This window comes from Nelusetta ayraudi, unplaced genomic scaffold (genome assembly GCF_046127955.1).
Source record: "Nelusetta ayraudi isolate G7.1 ecotype Tasmania unplaced genomic scaffold, CSIRO-AGI_Nayr_v1 ptg000135l, whole genome shotgun sequence".
Classification (NCBI taxonomy): domain Eukaryota; kingdom Metazoa; phylum Chordata; class Actinopteri; order Tetraodontiformes; family Monacanthidae; genus Nelusetta; species Nelusetta ayraudi.
The window spans coordinates 19,270,028-19,293,510 of record NW_027466185.1 but is presented as its reverse complement, the minus strand read 5'-3'; the positions used below and the strand labels follow the sequence as shown (position 1 = coordinate 19,293,510).

At 44.0% G+C, this 23,483-nt stretch overlaps 1 protein-coding gene and 1 long non-coding RNA gene across 4 annotated transcripts; one reads left to right on the top strand and one right to left on the bottom strand.

Moving 5' to 3' along the window:
* Nucleotides 1-1,598: 1,598 nt before the first annotated feature.
* Nucleotides 1,599-23,239, bottom strand: lpcat1 (lysophosphatidylcholine acyltransferase 1). 3 transcript variants are annotated; one of them, XM_076011491.1, is made up of 14 exons: nt 22,997-23,233; nt 12,926-13,065; nt 11,936-12,150; nt 11,114-11,226; nt 10,005-10,065; nt 8,020-8,078; nt 6,408-6,442; nt 5,647-5,701; nt 5,462-5,544; nt 5,229-5,354; nt 4,101-4,254; nt 3,240-3,335; nt 2,914-3,055; nt 1,599-2,216 (listed from the first exon to the last, which is right to left on the bottom strand). In XM_076011491.1, exons 1-14 carry the CDS (start codon nt 23,081-23,083, stop codon nt 2,086-2,088), a joined length of 1,497 nt encoding a protein of 498 aa, XP_075867606.1. In that variant the 5' UTR covers nt 23,084-23,233; the 3' UTR covers nt 1,599-2,085. The 3 variants fall into 3 exon arrangements, with proteins under 3 accessions (XP_075867606.1, XP_075867607.1, XP_075867609.1); XM_076011492.1 differs by lacking the exon at nt 1,599-2,216 and having other exon boundaries at nt 2,960-3,055; nt 3,136-3,335; nt 22,997-23,239; XM_076011494.1 differs by lacking the exon at nt 1,599-2,216 and having other exon boundaries at nt 2,961-3,055; nt 3,140-3,335; nt 22,997-23,239.
* On the top strand, nt 21,682-22,032 carry LOC142877113 (uncharacterized). The gene is made up of 2 exons (XR_012923786.1): nt 21,682-21,803; nt 21,843-22,032. It is a non-coding gene; the product is annotated as an uncharacterized LOC142877113 (long non-coding RNA).
* Nucleotides 23,240-23,483: the final 244 nt, after the last annotated feature.

Genomic DNA, 23,483 nt, shown 5'->3' with positions numbered 1-23,483 from the left:
GTTTAAACTGCTTCGTTACCGATAGACAGAAGTAAGCTGAGTGTTTAAATTGGATTGGAATCTTGAAATTGTTTTCATTTTTACACAACAATCAATAAAGTTGAGGATGGATGGCTTTTACGGAAGGAATGAAAGTACGCAGTTGTTGCGAATGGGTTGCGCAATGTTGTTGCCTTTAGTTACGTAGATTTCGGTTTTGAACGCAAACTCTATGGAAGCGAACGTGAGTTGCATTCGAAATAAATTTACGTTCAAGACAACTCAGAAATACGAGAGAAACCTCGTCCCGTATCAATTTAAAACGGGACGCGTCGTTTCGTTGAGAAATACGGGACAATTCTGTATATTAAGCAACGTTTGGCAACTCTATGTAGGCTATAACGTGTAGCGTGATGGATACGAGTCAGTTTGGTGGAATAGCAAATTGGAAACGTCCCCAAGCTTGTGCTGCAGTAAAGCACCCTCTAGCGGTGGAAGGAACCGTATTTGTTGAAATAATTGCGGGAAAAGATTAAAGAAACTCAAATAAAATGACACACACATAGAACAGTGTTTTCCAACCACAGTGCCGCGACGCACTAGCCAGTTGTGCCGTGAACAATTATTCACTAATTTCACTGAATTGGTCTAAAAAAAAAAAAAAAAATGACATTCAGTTGTAGAGTGACTGTGCTTTAAAAGGAATGTAAGCCTATTTTGCCATGGGATGTTTTTCAATGTTAAAAATGTGCCATGGCCAATAAAAAGCTGAACAACACTGATTGAGAATATAAGATGCATGTATGCCAGTGGTTTGCCCGTCTTCTTTCCCCTTGTTTGCAGAGGTGGTGCCACCTGCAAACGGTTGCTGTTGGGTGTTTTTTCTCGCCCTGTCGGGCGGTTGTGTGTCGTTGGTTGATGGTGAGATTGTATGATGTGAGTCACTCCTCTGTCGGGGGCGTGTTGGCAGCGTTTGGAGCATTTAGGTGCGAAGCAGCCACTTTGACAGCAACATCCTGGCTGTATTCATCAGAGCACTTTTACCGAACCGCAAGCTGAGCTCACCTTTGAGTTTAATTTATTCAAACAGTGGTGCACAAGTACACTAGTCTTCCTCCCAAAATACTTTTTTGTAAAAAAGTGTGCTAACCTCACGACCTCACTGCTATCTCTGTGCAGTTAGTGACGACCCAAACAACCAAAGATGTTGCTTCCCCACTCCTAGACCAACATGTTTTGCCCCCTTCCGCCAAATATGCGGGAGGTGAGGACAGCAATGAATTTTCAGCAGGAATGTTGAAATGTTTTACACAGATTTTCTTTTAAATTAATGATCATGTGCAGATACAGTACAAGAATATTTTTTTTTTTTTTTTTAAAAAAAGAAGAAGGTCTGAATAGGGCAAAATATGGGACCCTCAATGTGGCAGTGATGTAAAAAGGGGAGACTTGAGTTCCTTCTTGGCATTTTGGAAATTTATTGTGAATGCAGCCAACTTCAAATTGGCACTGTTGTACGAAGTTCTGCTTCCTTATCAGACGGGTTCTGGCGCCTGCACACAATCATCTGGAGTCAGTTACCTTAAACCTGTTGGAAAATTCACACCTTCCAGGCCCCGTTAAAAAACAACATCAAGCATTTATTTATAGTGAGAAATCACACAACCGCACCCGGCTTGTAAGTGTATCTCAGTTGTGCTCACTAGTGTTTCTGCACTTTAACCTGAGCTTTAGGTTTGAAAGAAGACTAAAAAATGGGACAGAAGCGGCAGTCTTCCTCCCCGTTCACTGTCTAAAAACTTTATATGTCTTTCACAAGTATGAAAATGAATTTTAATAAATATATGTTCATTAAACACTTCAAGAGTCTTAAAGAAAAAAAAAAAGTCAGTTAAAAAAAAAAAAAAAAAGACGAGCTGCAGGATGGTGAGGAAAGCCCAGTTCTGCGTTTTTTGTGCCGCTGATCTGTCCGTTGCTCATCTTCTCTCCTGCTTCTATCTGTTCCTCCACCGGCACTTGAAGGCAACAGTGGCGGAGGGAGACGCTGCGACAGTCAGACTGACACAGGAGGTGCAGCCGCCGTGTTGTCGTTCGGAAGTCCACTCCTCAGTCCTCTTTGCTGCTCTCGCTGTCGCTGCTCCGGCGTCGGGGGAAGCAGAAATTCCGCGGATGGTTCTTGAATGAGAGGTGATCCAGAATGAAGCGGGGGTGCTGTTCTATGAAGAGCCGGAGTTCATCTACATTGGGGGTGATTTAAAAAAAAGAAAAAGAAAAAAGATGAGTTAGTTCCAACATACAGAATCAAGTCTGTAAATTTTTTTTTGGTATTGCCTTGACTGAGTTTTAGTTTGTAAAAGTTGATTGTAGTTCTCATGGTGGATAATAATTTCATAATTATCATTCACAATAATGGGAAAAAGTTTTGATTGCCCTCAAAATTTTGTACCAAACCCTAATTATTGTCATAAAATATTTGCCAGATAATTTTATGTATGTTTCTGAAGGTTTGGCTGCAACAGAAGCACACAAACAAAATGAAATGATATTGTTTTGTTGTTAAGACAAAATAATAAAATGAAATTCTTGTTGGTCGGAGACTCTTATACTGTGGATGTGTTTCAAGAGACGTCATCTTGGTGAAAAATCAAGTTCTGAGTTGGACAGAACAGTGCAGGTGCAGCATGTGGGTGAATGTTGGTGACTGCACTAAATAAAATTGCACTTGGCAAGTGATTCCTGATGCAATACATCAAAATTCAGGTGTCCCAAAACTTTTTCCCACCACTGTATGTGTTGAAATATATGCACGTTTTACTGCCGGCCGAGTGCTGTAACCCAGCAAATCCAGTGGCCCTCAAATGTCTGAGAGGTGTGTGAATAAGGACGATTTACAAACGTGCCTTTATTAAAAACATAGACTTTGTTGCATTTTACCGTATGTGATGGCTTCTGCATCAGGGTTGTCCAGAGACAGAAACAGGAGCGCCACCTCCAAATTCTTCACCCCCAACATGATCTCCAAGATGGAAGCCAGGTCGTCGTCTTTGACTTCCCCGCTGTCCTCCTTCTCGTACATCTGCAGAACCACACACACACACACACACACACACACACACACACACACACACACACACACACACACACACACACACACACACACACACACACACACACACACACACACACACACACACACACACACCTCAGTGCGATGCCACACGGGTTCTCTCCAGACCAGGTTCTGAGGTAAAGGTGGCCACCTTGAACGCCAGCTTAAGGGTCTCCATGGAGGCCGACGGTCGATGAACTGTGGACAGAGCGATGACGAAGTGCCTGATGTCGACCCGTCCGTCTTCCTGCGGTAAGGACAAAACACCTCTGTCACCACAATGTGGAAGTTTTACCCGTTTGATTTGTTGATTCGCTCGCCAGTGTTTCTGTCCAATCATCCGACGAGTCCAATTTGAAGCTCTTTCAAATGTCTGAGACTTCTGCTATATTTCCTGAACTTGTGCTCTGGCACAGTGTTTCTCAGCTGGTGGGTTGGCGAGCTTTTTGAGTGGGTCGCGGCTTTGTGTGCAGTTTTCATTTTTTCTTTTTTTGAAAGGGGGGAATTTGAAAATACTGTATATACATTGTATATATACACTGGACACACCCAACAAAATGAATGTCTTTTCTTTCATTCTCATGACTATTCACATTGCAGTTTCTGACTGAAGGCATCCAAACTACATATGAACGCACATGGGATTATGTAGGAAACAATTCATGTGTAAAATAACACATTTTATATTTCAATTCTTCAAAATAGCCACCTTTCATAAAAAGCATATTTAGAGTTATTGAACGTGTTATTGAACATGTTATTGCCGCATAATGGCATGAGAAGATGTGTCCAACCTTTTGACTGGTCGTGTATATTTATAGAGAAAATGTTGGGCATTGGGACATTCAATTGAATGATTTCAATATTTATTGACTGGACATGATAGACAGTGGGCTCGTGCTTTTACATTTGTGGAATTAATGTGGGTCACAACTTCATGACAAGGAAAAAAATGTGGCTCCTGAGACTCCACCAGTTGGGAACAGCTGATGCAGTGCGAGGCAGAAGTTACCTGGTCAAACAGGCCGTGCGCTTGTGTGAGCGTGTCGGTGACGGGCAGGTCGAGGAAGTGGGCGAAGTCTTCCAGAGCCAGCCGCTCTCCCTGCAGCTTCCTGGCTCGTCTGGCCAGCTCCTCCAACGCTGCATCTGTGCTCTGCGCTCTCAGCCTGCGAACCCACAGGCGCGACGCCGTGATTTAGTGGCGCATCTCGACGTCTGACCCCGGAGGTCGTGTGACGTCCTCATTTTTTTCAGTGAGCCGTCAAACACGGTCGTGAACATTTATGGCAAAAGGGGGGGGGAAAAAAACCCCTCCTTGAAGCAACTTCTGTTGAACTGTCAATCTTAAAGAAAGTCAACAGAATGTTTTCTATACTGAAGTTGTTGGTATGAGTTTGGAGGAAGGAATTAGTATTCTATATAATTTAAAATTAGTTGAGTCAATATTTATTTCAAAGTGGCATCAGTAATTCAACTCAAGCAGTGGACACTCTAGCTTATTCTTAGCTTTAAAGAAAAAAAAAAAAAAAGGTTACATTTGAATAAAACATTACAATCCCCTGAAACTGAATACTTTACTTGATTAGCACCAAAAACTTTTAGGTACTGACTTTCGATAAGTAATTATATTATAATGCTGCAGAAATGAAAAATCATTTAAAAAACATCTAATTCTTATGACTTTTAACATTTTTAAATGTTGTCATAAATAGGACAAATGGAACAAAACATATTCAAAAGCAATCGTAAAATAAATGAAAATGTATGTAGATATATCTGATCCTATAGATTTATTATCTTTTTTTTTCATTGTCCAAATCGTTAAGTGCGCTTTCAAATATCTATCAAAACAACAGAAAAGCTTCCACAATCTTGGCGACAACAAACCTGACAGAATCTGATTCAGAAATATTATCATTATTTTTTTCTACCTGCAGTTTGAAGTCAGTATTTTGTCCTTTCTAACTTAAAAATCCCAAAACCAGCAGCACCGCGTTAAAAAAAATTACAATCTTTCCTTCCTGCAGCCTCTAGATGTCAGTGTTTCTATTATTAACAAAGTCTCAGCTTCCTCGACTCGCGCCTCTTCCACACCCGGTCGGACCGGTCAGCCCAGTCAGCCCGGTCTCCTTGAACTCACCCCAGGCGGCATGCAGACCGGTTGAACTCCAGCAGGCTGCTGGGGTCGAAGATCTGCACTTCTCCCCGGGACATGCTGATGTCCCGGTCCTCGAAGGACAGGTCGATGAGTGGCAGCTGCAGGGCCCTGTCAGGACGCAGACAGAGAAGAGAAGAGGTGTGTGTGTACAACCCTCGCCTGGATGTCGGTGTTGACCCAGTGTGTGTAGCTTTGAAGGAGCCATCCTCACTGACTTGGCCATGATCTTCCTGACGTTGTTGGCAAACAGAGCAGGGTCTTCCCGCTCCTCCTGGGATGGGGCGTAAACGGGCAGATACTAAGAGGGGAAGAAAAAAAAAAAATTAAAAAAATGAAATGTTTGCAATACAGCGGCTGTCAAATCGGACATATTTGATGGTGAGGTGAGAAAAGCTCTCACCTCGATCTCCACGGCGTTGTGAGGCTGGCACAGGGTGAGCCACAGGACCTTCAACCTGGGGACAGGGGACTCGACTGGGTCAAGAGGTTCAGGAATGCTTGTGTCTGCATGAGAGTTGTGTTCAAAATAAAAGCAGTGTGTTTAAAAGTAAAAGCTCAAAGTAAGTCAAATCATTATAATAGTTGCTGTTTCGATGCATTGGGAAAACTGCACTTTCCATCCTGAATCTAAGCGTGAAGAAAAATGTGAGAATTAAAACAAAAATTGGTTCATTTTTAAATTAATTTCCAGAAAATCAAAAATGAATATTGGGCTGTTAAAAATAGCAACGTGGAGTTCAATGAGTGAGGCCATTCATTCTGTGAAACAACAGGAGTGAATCAGGTGGCCCTTGTTGAAAGATGAAGCCAGCACACGTTTGTCTGCTTTTCTCTCTGAAAACCTGAGAAAAACGAGTCGTTCCAGACATTGGAACCCTAACCCTAACCCTAGCAGCTAAAGAACAGCATACTTTGATTAACGTTGACTGGAGAAGGAAAACATATAAAGCGAAAAAAAAATACCCAGGCTGGCGTGGCTAAACGGATCTGCAATGCTTTAAAATGGAAAGCAAGACCATCAAAAATAAAAACTATTCACGTGCAAGATTTCTGAGCTTTACTCATGTTTATGAACACACTGCTATTATTATCAACACAACTGTGAGTGTGTGTGTGTGTGTGTGTGTGTGTGTGTTGTGTGTGCCTGCAATACACACTCACGCTCCGGGGCCTTGCCACGTCCACGTCACAGTGTCCTGGAAAGACAAACGAAACCATCATCAACCATCAAAACGCAAATTTGATTCCGTGACCAGAGGAACCTCCCGTCAGACTGTGTTGAATCTGACCGGAATGCACAAGTGCGTGAGTGCAGGGAGGAAGAGGAGGGGAGGAAAGGGGGTGGGGGAGACCCTTCTGCAATCCCAGGGTTATGGGGGTCAGACTGGCGGCAGGAATTTACGAGACAAAAACAACTATATATAGCAGGACACGGGGGGGAAGTATGCTGGTATTCTGGGTTGGGTTTTTTTTTCTTTTTTTTAAACCATCGATCATAGATCCACCGACAGGGAAGAGAGTTTCGGAAGGACCAAAGACGATCACAGAGAAAAGAGAGGAGGACCAGCAGAAAGAGAGTTTTAGTGCAGCAGCTCAGAACAAGAGGAAGAATTCACAGTTGGAGGTGACAGAATCCTGTGTTTGCACTTATTGTAGCAGCAACAGTGTATTTAGGCAAAACACTACGTCAGGTATTTAACTCAAACAGCTTCTTCCTTGAACTCATAATGAAGTTTTTTCAGCTCGCTCGAGGCGCTTTCAGTCTGTTTCGAAACAGGCGTGATGCGCGGAAGGTTTTGCGTCAGCCGGTTTGCGAATGTAACAATAATAGAAAATGGGTGAAGTTTCTGCATGGACGGTCACCTTAGCAGGTCCGTCTGGGCTGACGTGTCGACCAAAGTGCCTCTGCCTCATGCAGACAAAAAAGAAAATCAGCAAGCCGTTGTTTACTGCGTTTCCTGAACTCCTCTCTCCATTCTGCTGCTGGTTTTGTTTTCCTTTCCTCCTTCCTGTGGTCAAGTAGCACCGTCCTGTGACGCAAGTGCGTTTTAAGTGGCCTCCTTTAACCCCATTAAATCATTCAGTGGAAAGATGTGAGTAGCATTTTTTTTTTTTTTTACATTTAGTAGGAAATACACCCGCTGACGTGCTCTGGAGGGATTTCAACAGGTTCCTCTTGTAATTTTAGCTTCATTTTCTTCAAACATATTACTTTTGTTTAGTTTTTGCTTTTCAAACGATGACTCATTTATACCAAACCCCTTTTTTTACTGTATGTTTAATGTTGCTGCACGTTTCCTGCCAGTGAGTTCAACCGAACTGACAGGTTTAGATAATATTAAGCCACTCCAAGTGCCTTAATTAGCCTGAACTTAATTGCTTGTAGCGCTGCTGCGTTGGCATGAAAGTCGGAGCAGCAGTGACTAAAAGCCGAGCTGAGCAGCAGCCCGGACAGACACTTTCGAGGGAGCCAGGACAAGAAGAACCAGGTAATGTGAAATGCATTATGAATGGAGGGCGAGGGCCAGGTGCTGAAAGAGGCGCGGCGAGCTGCGCGCGCCGTGTGAAAGGAAGGGGGAGGCCGGGAGGGGGATGAAATATCATCCTGGATAAAGGATGAAGTCATCCAGCGCAGATGGGGAAGAGGACACGCTGGCGAGGTTACATCACTTCCTGCGAGGATCGTTTTACGTGTGAAGTCGGGCCGAATGTCGCCGGCAGGTGAGGACGGGGGGGAGGGAGGATCGGAGGAGGGAGGAGTGTTTGTGTTTACCAGGCTGTTTGGGTAGCGCAGCACCACAGGCTGCACTGGGAGTCCCGGCAAGAAAGCACCTGGGGGACACAGGAGACCAGGATGAGACGTTTGCTGAGACCTGCAGCATCAAACAGCAGATCTAACATCCTGCCTCGGTATCTAAAATAATGGTGTACATATAGTTGGCATATATTATGTTGGTCATATACACTGTGTGTGTAGGTATATATATGTATAAATATAAACAGCCAACATGAAGGTCTCATGTGAGGCAACATTCACTTTCCCAGTTTACATTCAGCAGTCATTGAAATCCCAAGAAATGAGAGAAGCCTATCCTTGGCCACCTTGAGCTTGCTCCACTTTTCCACAAGTCTGTGCTAAAATGTCCTCTTTGTGATGTCACAAAGGGCGGTGAGGTTGGACTCATTACCAAGCTCTTGTTCAAAGTCATTAAAGTCTCTTTTCTTCCCCGTTTTGATGCCGGCTTTCAACTACAGCAAGTGACTTTTTTGCTGCAATGTGATTTGCTGATTAGCTATTTGCGTGAACGGGCAATTGAACATTGCACCTCATGAAGTGGCCGGTGAGTGTATTGACTCTGGCAATAATAGTAAAATTTCAAAAGCGACACCTTGGAGCTGCAGGCAGGAAGCCTGACAGCTCCATTGAAGGTCTCTCAAAGACTGGAGGCATCTGGCTGAGGTGCACAGGTGACACATTTAACATTTTAAAATCCACACACACTTGACAGACACACGCACACACACACACAGACACACAGTGCAGCTCTGTTGCTGTGGGAGCCAGTGAGGAGACTTAACAAGAGGAGACACTGGCAGAAAGCAGTGGACATGGGGCTCAAACAAAGCGGGACAGAGTGTGACCGAGAGGGCTTACTGGGAATGACAGAGTTACAGAGTGGAAGAAAAGGGGATTAGACAGAGCAGACAGGGGACAATGGTTGATGTTGCACACACACACCCGAGTAGAAGCGAAGGCCAGAAGTGAGTGGAGCGCCAGACTGTAACACTGTGCAGTGCCGCTGAGGCGTCCCTGCGCTGGACGCTGAGCACCAACCTGCTGGGGCTCAGCGGGCCGGCAGGGCCGTAATTCAATCGGACGGCTACAAGTGGAGTTACTGCGCGGCGCGGCCAGTGTCACGTCTAAATTATCGTTTACAAGTGCAGGCACGCTGGGTGAAATAGATCCTGTTTATATCCCAAAAAGAAACAGAGAATGGCAAGAGGTCGGGGCTGTTAATACAAGCAGCAGGTGAAGCCGGCAGGCAGCAAATTTCTCTTCTGTTGCAGCTTCTGCACACAATGAAGAGCAGACTTAAAGGTCCAGTGTGTAAAATCTGGCTTGATTTATGTTTTTTATTTAACACACCAAGTACGAAGAATCACAACTTCTTCTTTGTCCGCGTTACTTCGCTGGAACGTACAAAAGAGGATTTGGGCCACAACGAGAGAAAAAAAATATTACGGCTGAAAACAGATGTATCCCACAAGGTTCAGCCGCAGTACTCAGGAAACTGCCGAGAACGGAAGTACTCCACTGGACTTGCATGCAGAGATTTTTGACTTTATTCTCGACATTTTGACTTCCTTCATGTTGACATTAATTGCAAAATTTTTGATCTTTTTCACAAAATTTCGTCAACTTTATTCTCAATATTTCGGCTATATTCTCGTAAATTTCAACTTCATTCTCCAATTGGAAACAGGAAAAAAAAATTCTCTCTTTGTTTTTTTCTCTTCTTGTTCGAATTTTGCTCGACTTTCTACCTCACAAGCCGAGCTGATTACCGTAGTAACAGCTCTGAAAACCGTTCCCTAGATGCTTGACTTGAATTAAATGCTGTTTCTGAACACGTGAGCATCCCTTTAGCAGCATTAGCCGACACACACATCCTACCCTCTCCACTTTTCAAGCCAAAAAACCTACAAACACCCCCAAGCAGGTGTTACTGCTGCTACTGTGAATTCTTGAATACATACCAGCCTTAAATCGGATGAGGCCCGACCTGTTGGTGCACGTCCCCTCGGGGAATATCCCGATCTGGAACAGACAGACAGTAAAGTGCACAAAACATGAAAAAAAACAAAAAAACAAACTTGCATTGTTTGAAATTGACTATGAGCTGGACGAGCAAGTGTGTGAGTCACAGTATTTGTTCGTGCCGTCGCTTTTCAGTTCCCATTCAAAGCCAGACAAGGCCGAGCCGCCACTGTTTGTCTGTGTGTGTGTGTGTGTGTGTGTGTGTGTGTGTGTGTGTGTGTGTGTGTGTGTGTGTGTGTGTGTGCTGAAGATGTGCAAGAAGGCGGCCTTCGTACGCGCTTTTGTGTTTGTTAAGGCGGCAATATATCGACAGAGCTTTGGTTGGCAAAATATCTGAAGTGAATGAAGTGATTTTGAACATTGAAACTTCTTACATAACATCTGCTTTCAATCAAAAGTGTTTTACCCAGAAAGCCGTGTAAGTACATCTGCTGATGCTACTGGACACATCTTCAGTGATGTTCCAGGAGTCATCGTGGGTTTCGGGCCTTTCAACATCATACCCACTATCCAGGTGGCCCAGCTGAGGTGATCAGTCTCAACTGGACTGGTTTTGGTATTGGGACGATGTTTTCCTGTCCAGATGCCTCAACATAATCTTCAAGTACTTCGATAACCCGGGCGACTGAGAACCTTCACAGACATGTGGCATGATCTTCACTTTTACTGCAGAACCAATTGTATTGGTTTTACTTGTCATTGTTATTTACAGTATTTGAAAAACAACTCTAATTTCAGGCGGCTGGAGTTGATCTCTTTCCCTTCCTGCTCAGCTCCAGACAGAGCAGAAAGGCTGAGCGCAACAGGAAATGCCATCTCTCGCTCTTCACTTTTAACTGTCACCACTCCCGTCCCAACATCATCCCACTCTGACTGTACAAACACTCCTCAGCACCGTTGGCTGCAGTCGTTCCTCTTGCCTTCTTGTTGCGTCGGCACAAGCTGCTCTCATTATTCTCATCACATCAGCTGAGGCACGTTTAAGTTTTGTTTTTTCCGATTTGCCCAAAATGAAATATGCGTTAAACGTCAGTCTGGCATGAGTCACCTGAGGCCACTCCCCTCCTGACCGGGCTCTCCGCTTGATCTCCTCCACCGTCTTTTTCCTGGAGTCCTGAGCCGAGCGGAAGACAAACACTGGTCTGATGTAGCTGATCAGAGCTTCAGAGAGAGAGAGAGAGAGAGAGAGAGAGAGAGAGAGAGAGAGAGAGAGAGAGAGATGGGCTGTGTGTCAGAACAAGACTAGCAAAATTAAACTGTTTCATTCTTTTTCTTTCTTTAATCAGCAACATGAAGGTATTTCCGCTGGAAGAAAGGCTAATTAGAAGGGAGCTTTAGTTAAGCATCCCCCTAAATGAAGTGATGAGTTAATTAGGTGCTTGAGAGATTAAATGTGCTGTCAGACTTTCAGAAAAAAACAAAAGAAATTGCTATTTTTTTTTCTAACTCAGGCCTAAATTACACCATGACGAGCTCTGTGTGTGTAGTTTCTCAACTGGTGGTTCGCGACCCAGAAGTGTGTCACAGAGCTGTTTTGATTGGGTCGGGCTTCGTGGGCAGATTCCCTTTAAATTATTATTATAATATTTTTTTTTAAAGGATTTTAAAATAAATATATATTTATAGAAAAAATGTTGGGCATTTATTTTGCAGAACACACAATTCAATTCAATTATTTCAATATTTTTTTTTTTCACTAGACATGATAGAATGTGGGCTCGCATTTTTATTTTTGTGGAATAAATTTGGTTCACGTGAAGGACATTGTGGTTCCTGAGATTCCACCGATTGAGAACCACTGATATACTTTATATCATCATCTAATTGTTCACAGCTGTGAGGTGTTTGAGCGAAGGCCGAGGACACTCACTGCCCCACACCGGGATGCTCCTGCTCTCCAGCTTGGCCACCGTGGAGCACATGGTCCTGGTGACGGGGATGGCGTCGAAGTAGGTGGAGTGCGGCGCCATGGCGAGGATGGGCGCCTGGGACGGCAGCACGCACTCCCCCTTCACCCTGATCCAGTGGAATCCACCGCAGAACCACATGGTCCGCATGATCACCCGCATGCACACGTCCACCAACCTGACAGGGGCGCCAGCAAAGAAAGAGAGGAAATTTATGAAAGCCGCCTCCCCGGAGAGGCCGCTGAAATGTTTTGCTTCAAACGCAAGTGTGCGAAAATAAGGATGAGAAGATCCAATTGCGTTTGTAGAGTTTGCATATTGGCTGCAGCAGGGGTCACCACAACGGTGCCAGCGGGCACTAGGAGTCGCCCACAGGCCTGTTCTAACAATAGTAATAATAGGTGAGCCTCATCTTAAATTAAATTTTATTCTGTTGCTATTCTTTTGGAATAACACTTGCATTTATATAGAATTGAAAATGACTTAAATGTCTGTGAAATGATTAAAAATATTTTATTATACAGGAAGTCAAGAGAAGTTAGGGTGAATTCTAATCAATAGAAATTAAGCGTTGGATACTGATATCTGTAAATCATTGTTGATGATTATTATGAGAAATTAACAGGATCAGTGTCTTCACATAGATGAGTATCATTGGTAATAATTTATAACTGAAGTTAAACTGAAGTTGTTATTTCAGAAGAATGGAGCCAACTGGTTGAAGTAGGTTGGTGACCCCTGCGCCAAACCATCTGATGATGATACTGTAGAGGGACAGGAAATGAATTGAGACAGGAAGTGGGGAGGAGACGAAAATACGAGGAAGGAAAAGAAAAGAAAAGAAAAGCACGTGCGAAGCAAAGACAGGACGGGAATTTTTCTTCAAGCTTTTTCTCAACATGTTTTATTCATTTCCCGTCTGAGAATTCAGGTTGTTGAGCGCGGGCACACACCTCCTCCACCACGACTGGGGCTCCACGGCGAACTCGGAGCGTCCCAGGGAGGCGACGAAGGCGAAGGGCCACGCCAGCAGCATGAAGAAGAACATCAGCAGCAGCCGCACAGGGAACACGGTGACGGACATCAGGCCGATCTGCGGAAGACGGAGGAGGAGCGGAGGTCGGGAAGGTTGTGTTTTTAAATCGGTCCTATGCGCTTGTTACCGCTAATACCTGACAGCCTCGCATACTGTACCCTCCCTATAGAAAGGTAGGACATGTGTCTGTTTGGCCTGCGGGGCAGAGTTGGGGGAAGGGTACATTCCACGGCTGCCTTCAGGGAGGCACCGACGGCTGTCCATCATGTCACACTGAAGTCACATGGTCCCAGTTACGGAACCTCACCAGCCGGAATTTCAAAAAAAAAAAAAAAAACATGCAATAAGACCGATGGCGGTTTTTCTTGTAGTATCTGAACCATCTCGTGCTATGTGTTCAGAGCATTTGTATGAGGAAACAGAAAGAACATGCAGTAAATTCAGTGCTGATAAGGGTTCCTCTCCCTCAGTGGAAGCAGATGGGTCAACTTAATTGAGTAACTCCCCTATTGCTAATTGGGCATGTCAGTTTTCAGGAAACTCCATGTAATATATGATATGCTCACCATTTCCATGAAGGGTCTGTAAAATAGCCCCATGCGCTCTATGACAGTGATGTGTCTTTCTCTATCCATTGGATCTATGCATATATATCTGTGGTGTTTGCACTGTATCTTTGGAGTTGTTCACATCTGGCCATGAGACCTCCCTCGGGCAGACCTGGGTGCACGATCGATGCCTGACTTCTTTTAGAATAAGCTTACTTCTATATGATCAAGTCTGTGTCAACGAGGATTCCTTCATCGTGTACACATCAATGCTGCTGCCTGACAATACACCACATTCTCTTCAAAGAAAACACTGCTCAGAAGCCCAGCAGAAGCAAATGGAAAGCGGCGACCTCAGGTTGAGTCACGGGACCTCTCAGCCTCCAGTCCTTCCAGTGTCACATATCCCACACGCCTATATAAAGCCAACCTGGTTTTGAATTACATTTCCAAACGTTTGTTGGATTCATGTACAGCGAGCTCGTCTTCCTCGCAGAAGTCTGAAAGTTGCAGCCAGGCAAGCAGATTTATTGATGTTATTTCATGTCAACTCTCAGGTCTCTGTCTCTGTCCAACAAAGTAAAAAAGATTCAGTGCCATACTTTGTCACACTTTTTTTTAAAGTGAGACGCGTCATGCAGTTCTGACAAATCGACTACTACTTTAGCATCAGCATCAAGTATCTTGCTTTTTCTTTTTGGGATAGTTCGACATTCTGGTGAATTCACTCAACACCATAGTCCCAAAAGTGATAAGATATATTGAAAGGTATATTCTCCTAATAATTTACATTTATAAAGGAAAATCTTACCATTTGTTTTTGGTTTAAGAGGAAAGCTTTTATTTTGAAAGGTGATCCTTGGTTATTTAAGGGTGTTGCATTCTGGGTGGGAAAAGAATGGAGAAATGTTTGTTTGGACGAGGAGGTGCGCTGGTGTGGGTCAATCCAGACTGGGAATGTGGAGCCCGAAATTCTTTTGGCCTTGTTTTGTTTTATCCACTTTCTTGTTTAAAAAAATCAAGAAAATAAATCAGTTAATTTTCTAGTCCTGGTCAGATTTTTTACTTTAAATTAAAGATTAAACAGATCGACATTGAAGCAAGACATGAGCTTTGCGAGGTAATGGGCAACTACGTGAGCAAAGATGACAGAACTACAATTCCCTTTTTTTTTTTTTTTTTAAGTGTGTTGGATTGTGTATGTGATAAGTGTTGAGGGAGGGACACCTGTACCGCTCATCTCCAGTTTATTGGCTGGGCATCTGGCGACTCTGGATTGCAAAACAACTGGCAGTGATAATTAAAGGGAATGTACCTTCTCATGTGTCTAGGGGGATTATAGCAATAGGCCAGTTTGCCAAACTGTTGAACCATCCCTGAAAGACCAGCTAGCAGCAGTCGTTTCAGGCTTCAGTTCCACCCGAGGAACAAAGAGAAGTCCAATTGGTCGCAAAATGCCCTAAAAAAAATGCTTTCAAATTATGCTTGGCATGGTGGGTCTGTAAGTGAGATTGCCAACTGGAAATTCCTGGACCTGGACCTGTTTGCTAAAAATTACAGAAAGCTTTTGAATTGCGTTGCACAACGGCATCAATGAGAAGTCGTGGCCGGAGATAAGGCACCTCTGTCAACAGTGTTTGAGGTTCAGCTTCCGGTCGCTCGCTGCCATTCCAGACTATTTCAAATCGCTGCACAGGAAACCGTGCCAGACGTGAGCCGTCAGCTGACCGAGCCGTCATGACTTTTCCTTTACTGTGTGATGAGGTCACAAGGGGGCCAGAAAATCGAGGCCGACAGCGTCAGCCGTCATCGATCTGCCGTCTCTTCACCCCAGAAGCCCGGCCCATCAGTGGCCCACCACATCTTCCAGTCATCCCCTCATCATCCCATTTATCCATCCATCCATCCATCACCAACCCCCACCCTCTCTGCCCCTCCGCTGAGGAGCCCAGGTGCTCACCGCAGGGTCGCATGAATAAATAAACAGGAAATGCCGGTGATTTATGACGCTATGCCCCCCCGGACCCACCCATGGTTTTGTCACGCTGTGCCGCGCTCATCATCAGAGCCCCTAATGAATCCATATGGGAGGATCCGCTGACATTTTCTCTGGGCGTGGGTGGAAGTGAGCAAGCTGGGAGTGCAGCAGTATAATTGTGAAACACAACTCGAAATGTTGTACTCACGTGTAGCCCTCACTGGCAGTACTCACAAAACCGTTGAACCCAGTATCAACAGTACTTTCAAAAGTCTCATCTTGCACTACACATCCATCCTTATCTGTTGCCGCCGGTGCCTCAACTGTAGCCTCATCCATTTCTTGGTTAATTGTAGGGACAACTCGGTCCAAATCCAGGCTGACAGGTTCTGAGTTTCCTGAGGTTCCAGTTGTCTTGACTCCCGTATGGAGTGGTAATCATACCACACACCCATTTCATCCTCTTCTGAGTCAGATGCAGACTGAAGCTTTTCAGCATGGTCAGGCGCTGGTACACCAGAAAGATTACAGCTTTCAGCCCTCTTTGCTTTGAGTCTTTTGCTGGCTCTCCTTTTAGGTTAGAGTGTATCTTTGTTCTTTTCCACCCTCAATTTCACTTCCTGTCCAATGGGCAGAATGTGATTTCGGTGCAATACTTTGTTAGAGCCTTGTCCGTTCTCTGGCTTCAACTTGAACACAGGCAAACCAGGGAGTTGACTCTCCACAACATATGGTGTAGCTTTCCAACGATCAGCTAGCTTGTGTTTTCCTTGCAGTCCAAGATTTCTGATTAAAACCCTGTCACCAGAGACTAATGGACAGAAACAAACTCTCTGATCGTAGCGTTGTTTGATCCCTTATTTTCTTCTGCTAGCCATGCTCTCGGCAAGATGGTAGGCAGTCTGTAATTCTCGTTTCATTTTTTTGACGAACTTCCGATAGGATTTGGTGGATGTACCATCACTTGAGACTCCAAATGCCACATCTACTGGCAGTCTAGCCTCTCGACCGAACATGACAAAATATGGCGAGTGACCTGTTGACTCATTTAGCGTGCAGTTGTATGCATGCACCAGCTGACTGATGTATTTGCTCCATTTACTTTTGTCCTGTGCAACAAGAGTACCGAGCATGTTGAGAAGAGTTTTATTGAAACGCTAAAGTTGTGGGTCACCCTGCGGGTGGTAGGGTGTGGTTCTAGACTTCTTTATACCAAGCATACTCAACAGTGGGGCGGCTCTCGAAATGTCTGCCTTGATCCGAGTGTACTCGCTTTGGTAGACCATAGTGGACAAAATATTCTTCCCACAGGACCTTAGCAACTGTTGAGGCCTTTTGATCCTTAGTCGCAAAAGCTTGAGCCTAACGTGTGTAGTGATCTGTAACTACAAGCACATCACATATGTTTCTGGAATCAGGCTCAATTGTCAAGAAATCCATACAGACGAGATCCATCAGCCCCTCACTGGTAAGATGTGACAACGCAGCAGCTCTCTTGGGCTTCGTTTCCCTCTGAATACACCTCCGACAATTTTTACAATACTTTTCAACCTGTATTTTCATACGAGGCCAGTAAAATCTCTCTCGCATCAACCCATAGGTTTTGTCAAACCCAAGGTGACCTGACTGGTAATGCAAAGACTGAAGAACAGTTTCTTTGAACTCCTGTGGGAGTAAGAGTTGTTGTCGAACTGGTTTGTTGGGAGGCTTACTGATTCGGTACAGTACAGAGTCCTTCACCTTTCACTGTTCCCAGTCTTTTAACAACAATGACACATCAGGATGTTTTTGTTTGTTAGCCCGGTCCACACAGTTCTGCACAACAGCACACCACACTTCTCCAATGCATGGGTCTTTCTGCTAAGAATGTGAGACTTCAGCTAAAGACATTTTGGGCAGTGGCTCAGTGCTTACAGAAGACACACTACAATAAGCTCTGGGTACAGCATGCTTGGATGAGTCCAGGAGATCAACAGCTCTGCAACGGTGAGGATGAGGTGTTCTAATTGACGACATGTGACAGACGGCTTGGACGCTGGGAGCAGACATGGACATTTCCTCTTCACCAGAAACATCGCTGTCAGCATGAGGACGCCGTGACAATGCATCCGCATCAATGTTTTGTTTTCCAGAGCGATATTTCAGGCTGAAATCATACATTGATAGCTCCGCTAACCATCTATGTCCTGCTGCATCCAACTTAGCAGTGGTTAAGACATATGTTAATGGCTTATTGTCTGTGTGAACCTCAAACTTGACTCCGTAGAGATAATCATGCAGCTTGGTAGTGACAGCCCATTTTAAAGCCAGAAATTCAAGCTAATGCGTGAGATACTTTTTTCTGATGGAGAGAGGCTCCTACTTACATATGCAACCGGGTGCAAACCTTCTCCTTGGTCCTGATAGAGGACACCTTCTAAACCTTCTCTACTTGCATCAACATGCAGAACATAAGGCAGATTCGGGTTTGCGATTGCTTGGACAGGCGATTCTGTAAGACTGACCTTTAATGTCTCAAAAGCTTTCTCACAGTCTTCATTCCACCTTGCCCCAAACGGCTCTGAGGGGTGGTACCACTCTGTTGTCTTCATTTCTGTTTTTGAGTTCTCTTTCTCTTTGTTGTTCTTTTCCATTTTAGTCTTTCCCCCTGGCCTTCCAGTCACAATGCAGCCCTGCATCAGCTGATTGAGCGGATGACAGACTCTGGAAAAATCTTTCACAAACCGTCGGTAATATCCACAAAAACCAAGAAAAGAACAGAGAGCAGTGATGTTCTCCGGGGGCGTGGCTACGACTTCACAGCTTCGATCTTTGAAGGATCCATAGCAATGCCATTGCTAGAAACAACATGTCCAAGATAGGTTACATAGGGACAGCAGAACTGATAATTTGAGTCCCTCTTCCTTGAACCTGTCAAGCACTTTAAGAAGGCGCTGCTCATGTTCATCCAATGTTCTCCCGAAAAAAATGACATCATCAAGGTACACGAACGCTTCCAGCAGATTCATATCCCCAACAGTCCTCTCCATGACACGCTGAAACGTGGCTGGTGTTCCGCAGATGCCTTGTGGCATTCTCTCAAATTGATAAAATCATGCTGGACAGGTAAATGCCATTTTTTTTCTTTGTCAGCATCACTTAAAGGGATCTGATAGTAGCCACTTCGGAGATCAAGCACGCTGAACCATTTGCTACCACTCAGGCAGGTCAGGGCATCCTCCACACGAGGGACTGTGTACTGGTCAGGAATTGTTCTCCTGTTTAATGCCCTGTAATCCACGCATATACGTATGGTCCCATTTTTCTTGCGAACCACAACAATAGGTGACGCATAGGGGCTTCTGGACTCTGAAATTATTCCAGCTTCTTTCAAATCATTTAAGTGTTTTCTCACATCCTCCAAATCCTTTAGAGGTAAGCGTCTAGAGCGTTCTCTGAATGGTTTGTCCTCTGTCACTCGAACGCTGTGTTGTGTACTCTTTGCACAACCAACGTCAAACTCACTGCAGGAGAAAACCTCTTTCCTTTCCATCATTTTCCGACTTCCAACTTCCGAGAGACAGACTGCTGCTGAGAGCGAAATTTTATTGAGCAAATGCTGCCAGAGGAAAAATATGCACGGTCACTGTTTTCTCAAGAAAATCCACTCCAGACACTTGAAAATATGTCTGCAATCTAAACCGCAAAATGAACTTTGATAAATAGAAAGCAGTCGTTCCACAGCAGCGCACAAGTTTATTATTGCCATACCTATTGGCAGTAATAAACAAAAAGTGTTTTTGAACAGGAGCTTTTACATCACAACATTTTCAAACCTGTGGTTTTTTGGGGGGTTTTTTCCCGGCAAATCAGACAAGAAAGAATCACAACAACAGGTTTTCAATGATTGAATACACAAAAAAAGGATTAAAACCCCTGTCATACTTGTCAAGTAACTTCCTTCAATTTATCAATGCAACTTCTGTTTTCAATCACGAATGTTGCACTTTGCCAGCATGTTCAAGAAGTCTGCGGTTACTGCAGTCGGGTTGTTTAGATTTTGACATCTTGCTCAGCAAAGTCACATTATATGCTAGAAATAAGCATTACTGTGTCACTGTTATTATTGTTTCAGTAACAGCAATTCTCCTGTTTGTTGAAGAAAAGAAAACATTTCAGTCCGGAGGAGCAAATGTCTTCTGGCGTCCAGCCACACTGGTCTATGTAGACTGAACAGAGGACATATTGTACAATACGTGCAAGCGAAAAAGGTGGCAAATTGTTTCTAGATACACAACCACACACTCCTCAAGCCTTATGTATCCTTAATGTTTTGTTTTTGTTTGTTTGTTTTTTAAAAAACACCTATTCTGCAATACAAATACGCTACATTTTCTTGAGGGGGACAATTCCAAAAACTGTTTACACACACACACACACACACACACACACACACACACACACACACACACACACACACACACACACACACACACACACACACACACACACACACACACTTTTCCACTGTGCACCAAGCAACACCCAACTCCCCTGTGAAATGAAGCTCTGCACCCACTGAACTGCTGAGTGCACACTGCAGTAAAGGCTAATTGCCCCTAGTTAGTCGTTTTCAATTAGCTACGGAGAGTGACGCATGTTTTCAACAAGGGAGCCCAGCGAGCGATCCATGCATCCATTTTTCGCAAAATAAAAGCAATATTTCTAAAATTTGTAACAACATACAATTGCGATTCTGAGGTCTTTCCATTGAATGGTGTGAAGCGCAAATGCCGTAATTCTCGTACAATCTCGTCCCGTGAGATTTTACGAGAACTATGTTTGCTTTTGTTCGTTTACGTTGTTTGCTGTCAAGAATGACGTTACGTTGTTATATTTTTCTCTTTTTGATTACTTGTAAAAAAAAAAATTCTGTCTCCTCCTGCGTCCAAACATAACCTGCCATTTTCACTTGAAGTGAACTGGTCACGTGACCCTGTACGTGACGTCTGCTGACGTGTAAATGCGAAAAAGTGTTTCCATGACACTTTTGCAATAAACCTCCATATGGATACATCTGAAAAATCACCACGTGAGAGCGTCAAAACCTTTTAGCCATGTTTGAGAGGTTTTTCCAAGTTTAGGTGTTTCCATGAGCAGTTTTCTATTGCGATATTTAGGTTTTGCGCAATTCTAGGAGTCATGGAAACGTTACTTTAGAAAGGTTTCTTTAGCCTTTAGAAAAAAATGAGAATCGAGCTTCTCTTTCATAGCCTTTTCTATTATTAACAAGTAATGAAATTTTGATTTAATACAACCTGTAGAGCCCAGCTCTTTATCAGTTCCAAACACTTCAAAATGAACCCCTTCGGTGGAACGTTTTCCAAATCTGTTGGGGTATTTCTGCTTATCTCCATGGGGGAAAGCCCATAGAAACATTTTGAAAGGATAGATGAAAATAAATAAACAACTGAACTATAAAACGCATTTAAATCAAATAAACCTTTTCTCTTTTTTTGACAGCCGCTTGATTCCAGATGGCAACAGCCTGAGGCTTCATACAAGTGAAAAAAGCACACTGGATATCACTGCATCCATCCCATCCACTGCTGCGGGACACTGATTCCTCAACACCACCGTAATTTTTTGAAAACAGAGCTTTGTACCATTCTTGTCACATGTAGAGCCCAAATGTCCCCATGCAGGTATTTGGCCATCAGGCACATCAGAAATACGTGTGCACGATCTGTCACCATCCAGCAATGCATGACTCAGCCGGGGTTTGCGTGCTACTGTTAGTACGTCTGCCTTCACTTGCTGACCTTGCTGCTGCGCAGTCCTGCTGATCTCGTTTGCTGGAAGTTGAGGGCAAACAAAACACACACACACACACACACACACACACACACACACACACACACACACACACACACACACACACACACACACGACAACTGCAGATCTAAAACACAAATACATTCATTCACATTAAATTTCATCTAAGCCTGTGCGCTTCATCGAAATCAGATTTATTAGTCAAGACAATGTTAAAAAAGGGAAAATCTTAAAATCCATTTTCCTCCCTCATGCTTCCAGGTTGTGGGCCTCTACAAAATGCAAAAGTTTTGCACTTCATTCATTCATCATTGTTCATGATGATAGAAAACAGTTAAGGTTGTCACTTTATCCACAGGGGGATTCATTTGAGTTTAGTTCTTAAGTTTTCACTTCATTCCCAAAGAAGGGAACTTCATCTTTATTTATGAAAAACCTGATCATTTACAAGTGAAGTTTGGTGAAAGTGAGGTTCTCACTCCATTAATCCCAAGGGATTCATCTTTGTTTGGTCAAGAAGACTGTAAATGTTGTCACTTTACTAAACCCAAGGAGGATTTACAGTATCTTTCATTTGCACTTCATTCTCAATAGGGAAATGTGTCTGCTACTTTTCTTTAAAAATAAAGATAAAATATTTGAAATAATTGATTCCGTTGTCTTTTGTAGTTTTACGAAAGAAAATTGAAAATCGAGTTATCACAGAAAAAAAAAAGGGATTTTATTTTTGTCCATAATAGCCCAACCCCAAATTTTCTTGAGTTTTCTTGAAATTACCAAAACTGTATTTTGCTCAGGCCCAATTTCTGTTTGGTTCACGTTGTTTGCGTGTATGTGCGTGCGTTCGTGACTGCAAAGTGGAAAAGCACACCTCGTCACCAGGTTTACGAGACGGCAGTGGGAGGTGTGAACCAGACGACACACGGCTGTTTACACTTTCCTCTGAGCCCAGACGTGCGCCAGTAAAGACGTCCTTCCTGCATGGAAAACGCCAGAGGAGTTTGACTCCGGCCCTCCGAGAGTCAACGCCAAGTGGGTTTACAGGCCTCCACAGTGCCAGAGATGAAGTCAAGGTCTGCCACTGTGGGACATGCTTTGCCCGGTGGAATAAAACAACAACATTGTTTTCAGAGCTTATTTCGTTCTTGCTATACCAGACACGTGCAGATGTACACATGCCATGCAAATTGCGTGACATGCAAATTCTGCCAATCATTTTCCCTTGTAATTATACACCCATTTCTCCGGGATGAGGAGCAGCTCCTCGCGCTCGCTGGCTTCGGGTAACTGACAATGTGTTCTTTTGCAGGAGCACGGGAGTCATACGTGACTGGTTACCACGTAGTTGATGCGTTCTGAACACAACTCTCTCAATGCGAGGCTGCACGTGGTGACGACGCAAATGAACACTTCTACCAACCATTTAAAAAAAAAAAAAAAAAAAGCGCTTTAAATACACTCGTGTCGCGCGTTGTATACAGCGAAAGTTATGCAGTTCACCTCCAAATGTTTGGCCCTGAGACTGTCCCGAGGTTGAGGAAAAGTCCGGGAGAATGAACCGTCAGCTTTCACAAAGTCATCTTTCACTCCTAACTTGATGTGAATGATGCGGAATGTAAACACAAATCCCGTGCGTCGAATTACTCACCTTAATTTTCTCAGCCGTGGTAAATTTGAGCTCTTGCACGAATGGGTTTCTGCCCGCGTTGAAGGCTCGACTTTCTGACGACTTCATGGCTGCAGATCGACCAGCTTGCACCCAACTCCTGAAAATAATTCGAAACGTGTCCAGGCTGTTCGTGTACCGCTGCTCGGGCTCGCTGCTGTCGTCAGTGTTTCGTGTCTTTTTAGTCTTGCCGGGAGGGAAAAGAGGCGGTGGCGTTGGGCGTGGAAGGAGAGCGCCTCCTGTAGTGACAAGTTACCCGGATCGTACAGCGAGAGCACGTCCGGTTTTCTCAAAAATAAAGAGCCCGGAAACAGAAATAAACGACATAGACGAGGGGTACATCGTTTCACGCCCAATTCATCAGTTTTCCACCGCCGCTTCTCGTCCCTCACTACTAGTTTAAGCTGTAGCTATTATCAAGGTTCGTGAATTGTTCCCGGGTTCTACGGGTGACCGGAAACACTTGGTA

Excerpts from the sequence above, each read along its gene's own strand:
- lpcat1 (XM_076011491.1), bottom strand. The coding sequence starts at position 23,083 with ATGAAGTCGTCAGAAAGTCGAGCCTTCAACGCGGGCAGAAACCCATTC. Across the intron at positions 11,227-11,935 it reads GAGCATCCCGGTGTGGGGCA|CTCTGATCAGCTACATCAGA; the intron begins GTGAGTGTCCTC and ends CTCTCTCTGAAG. Across the intron at positions 3,336-4,100 it reads CGCACGGCCTGTTTGACCAG|GAAGACGGACGGGTCGACAT; the intron begins GTAACTTCTGCC and ends TCCTTACCGCAG.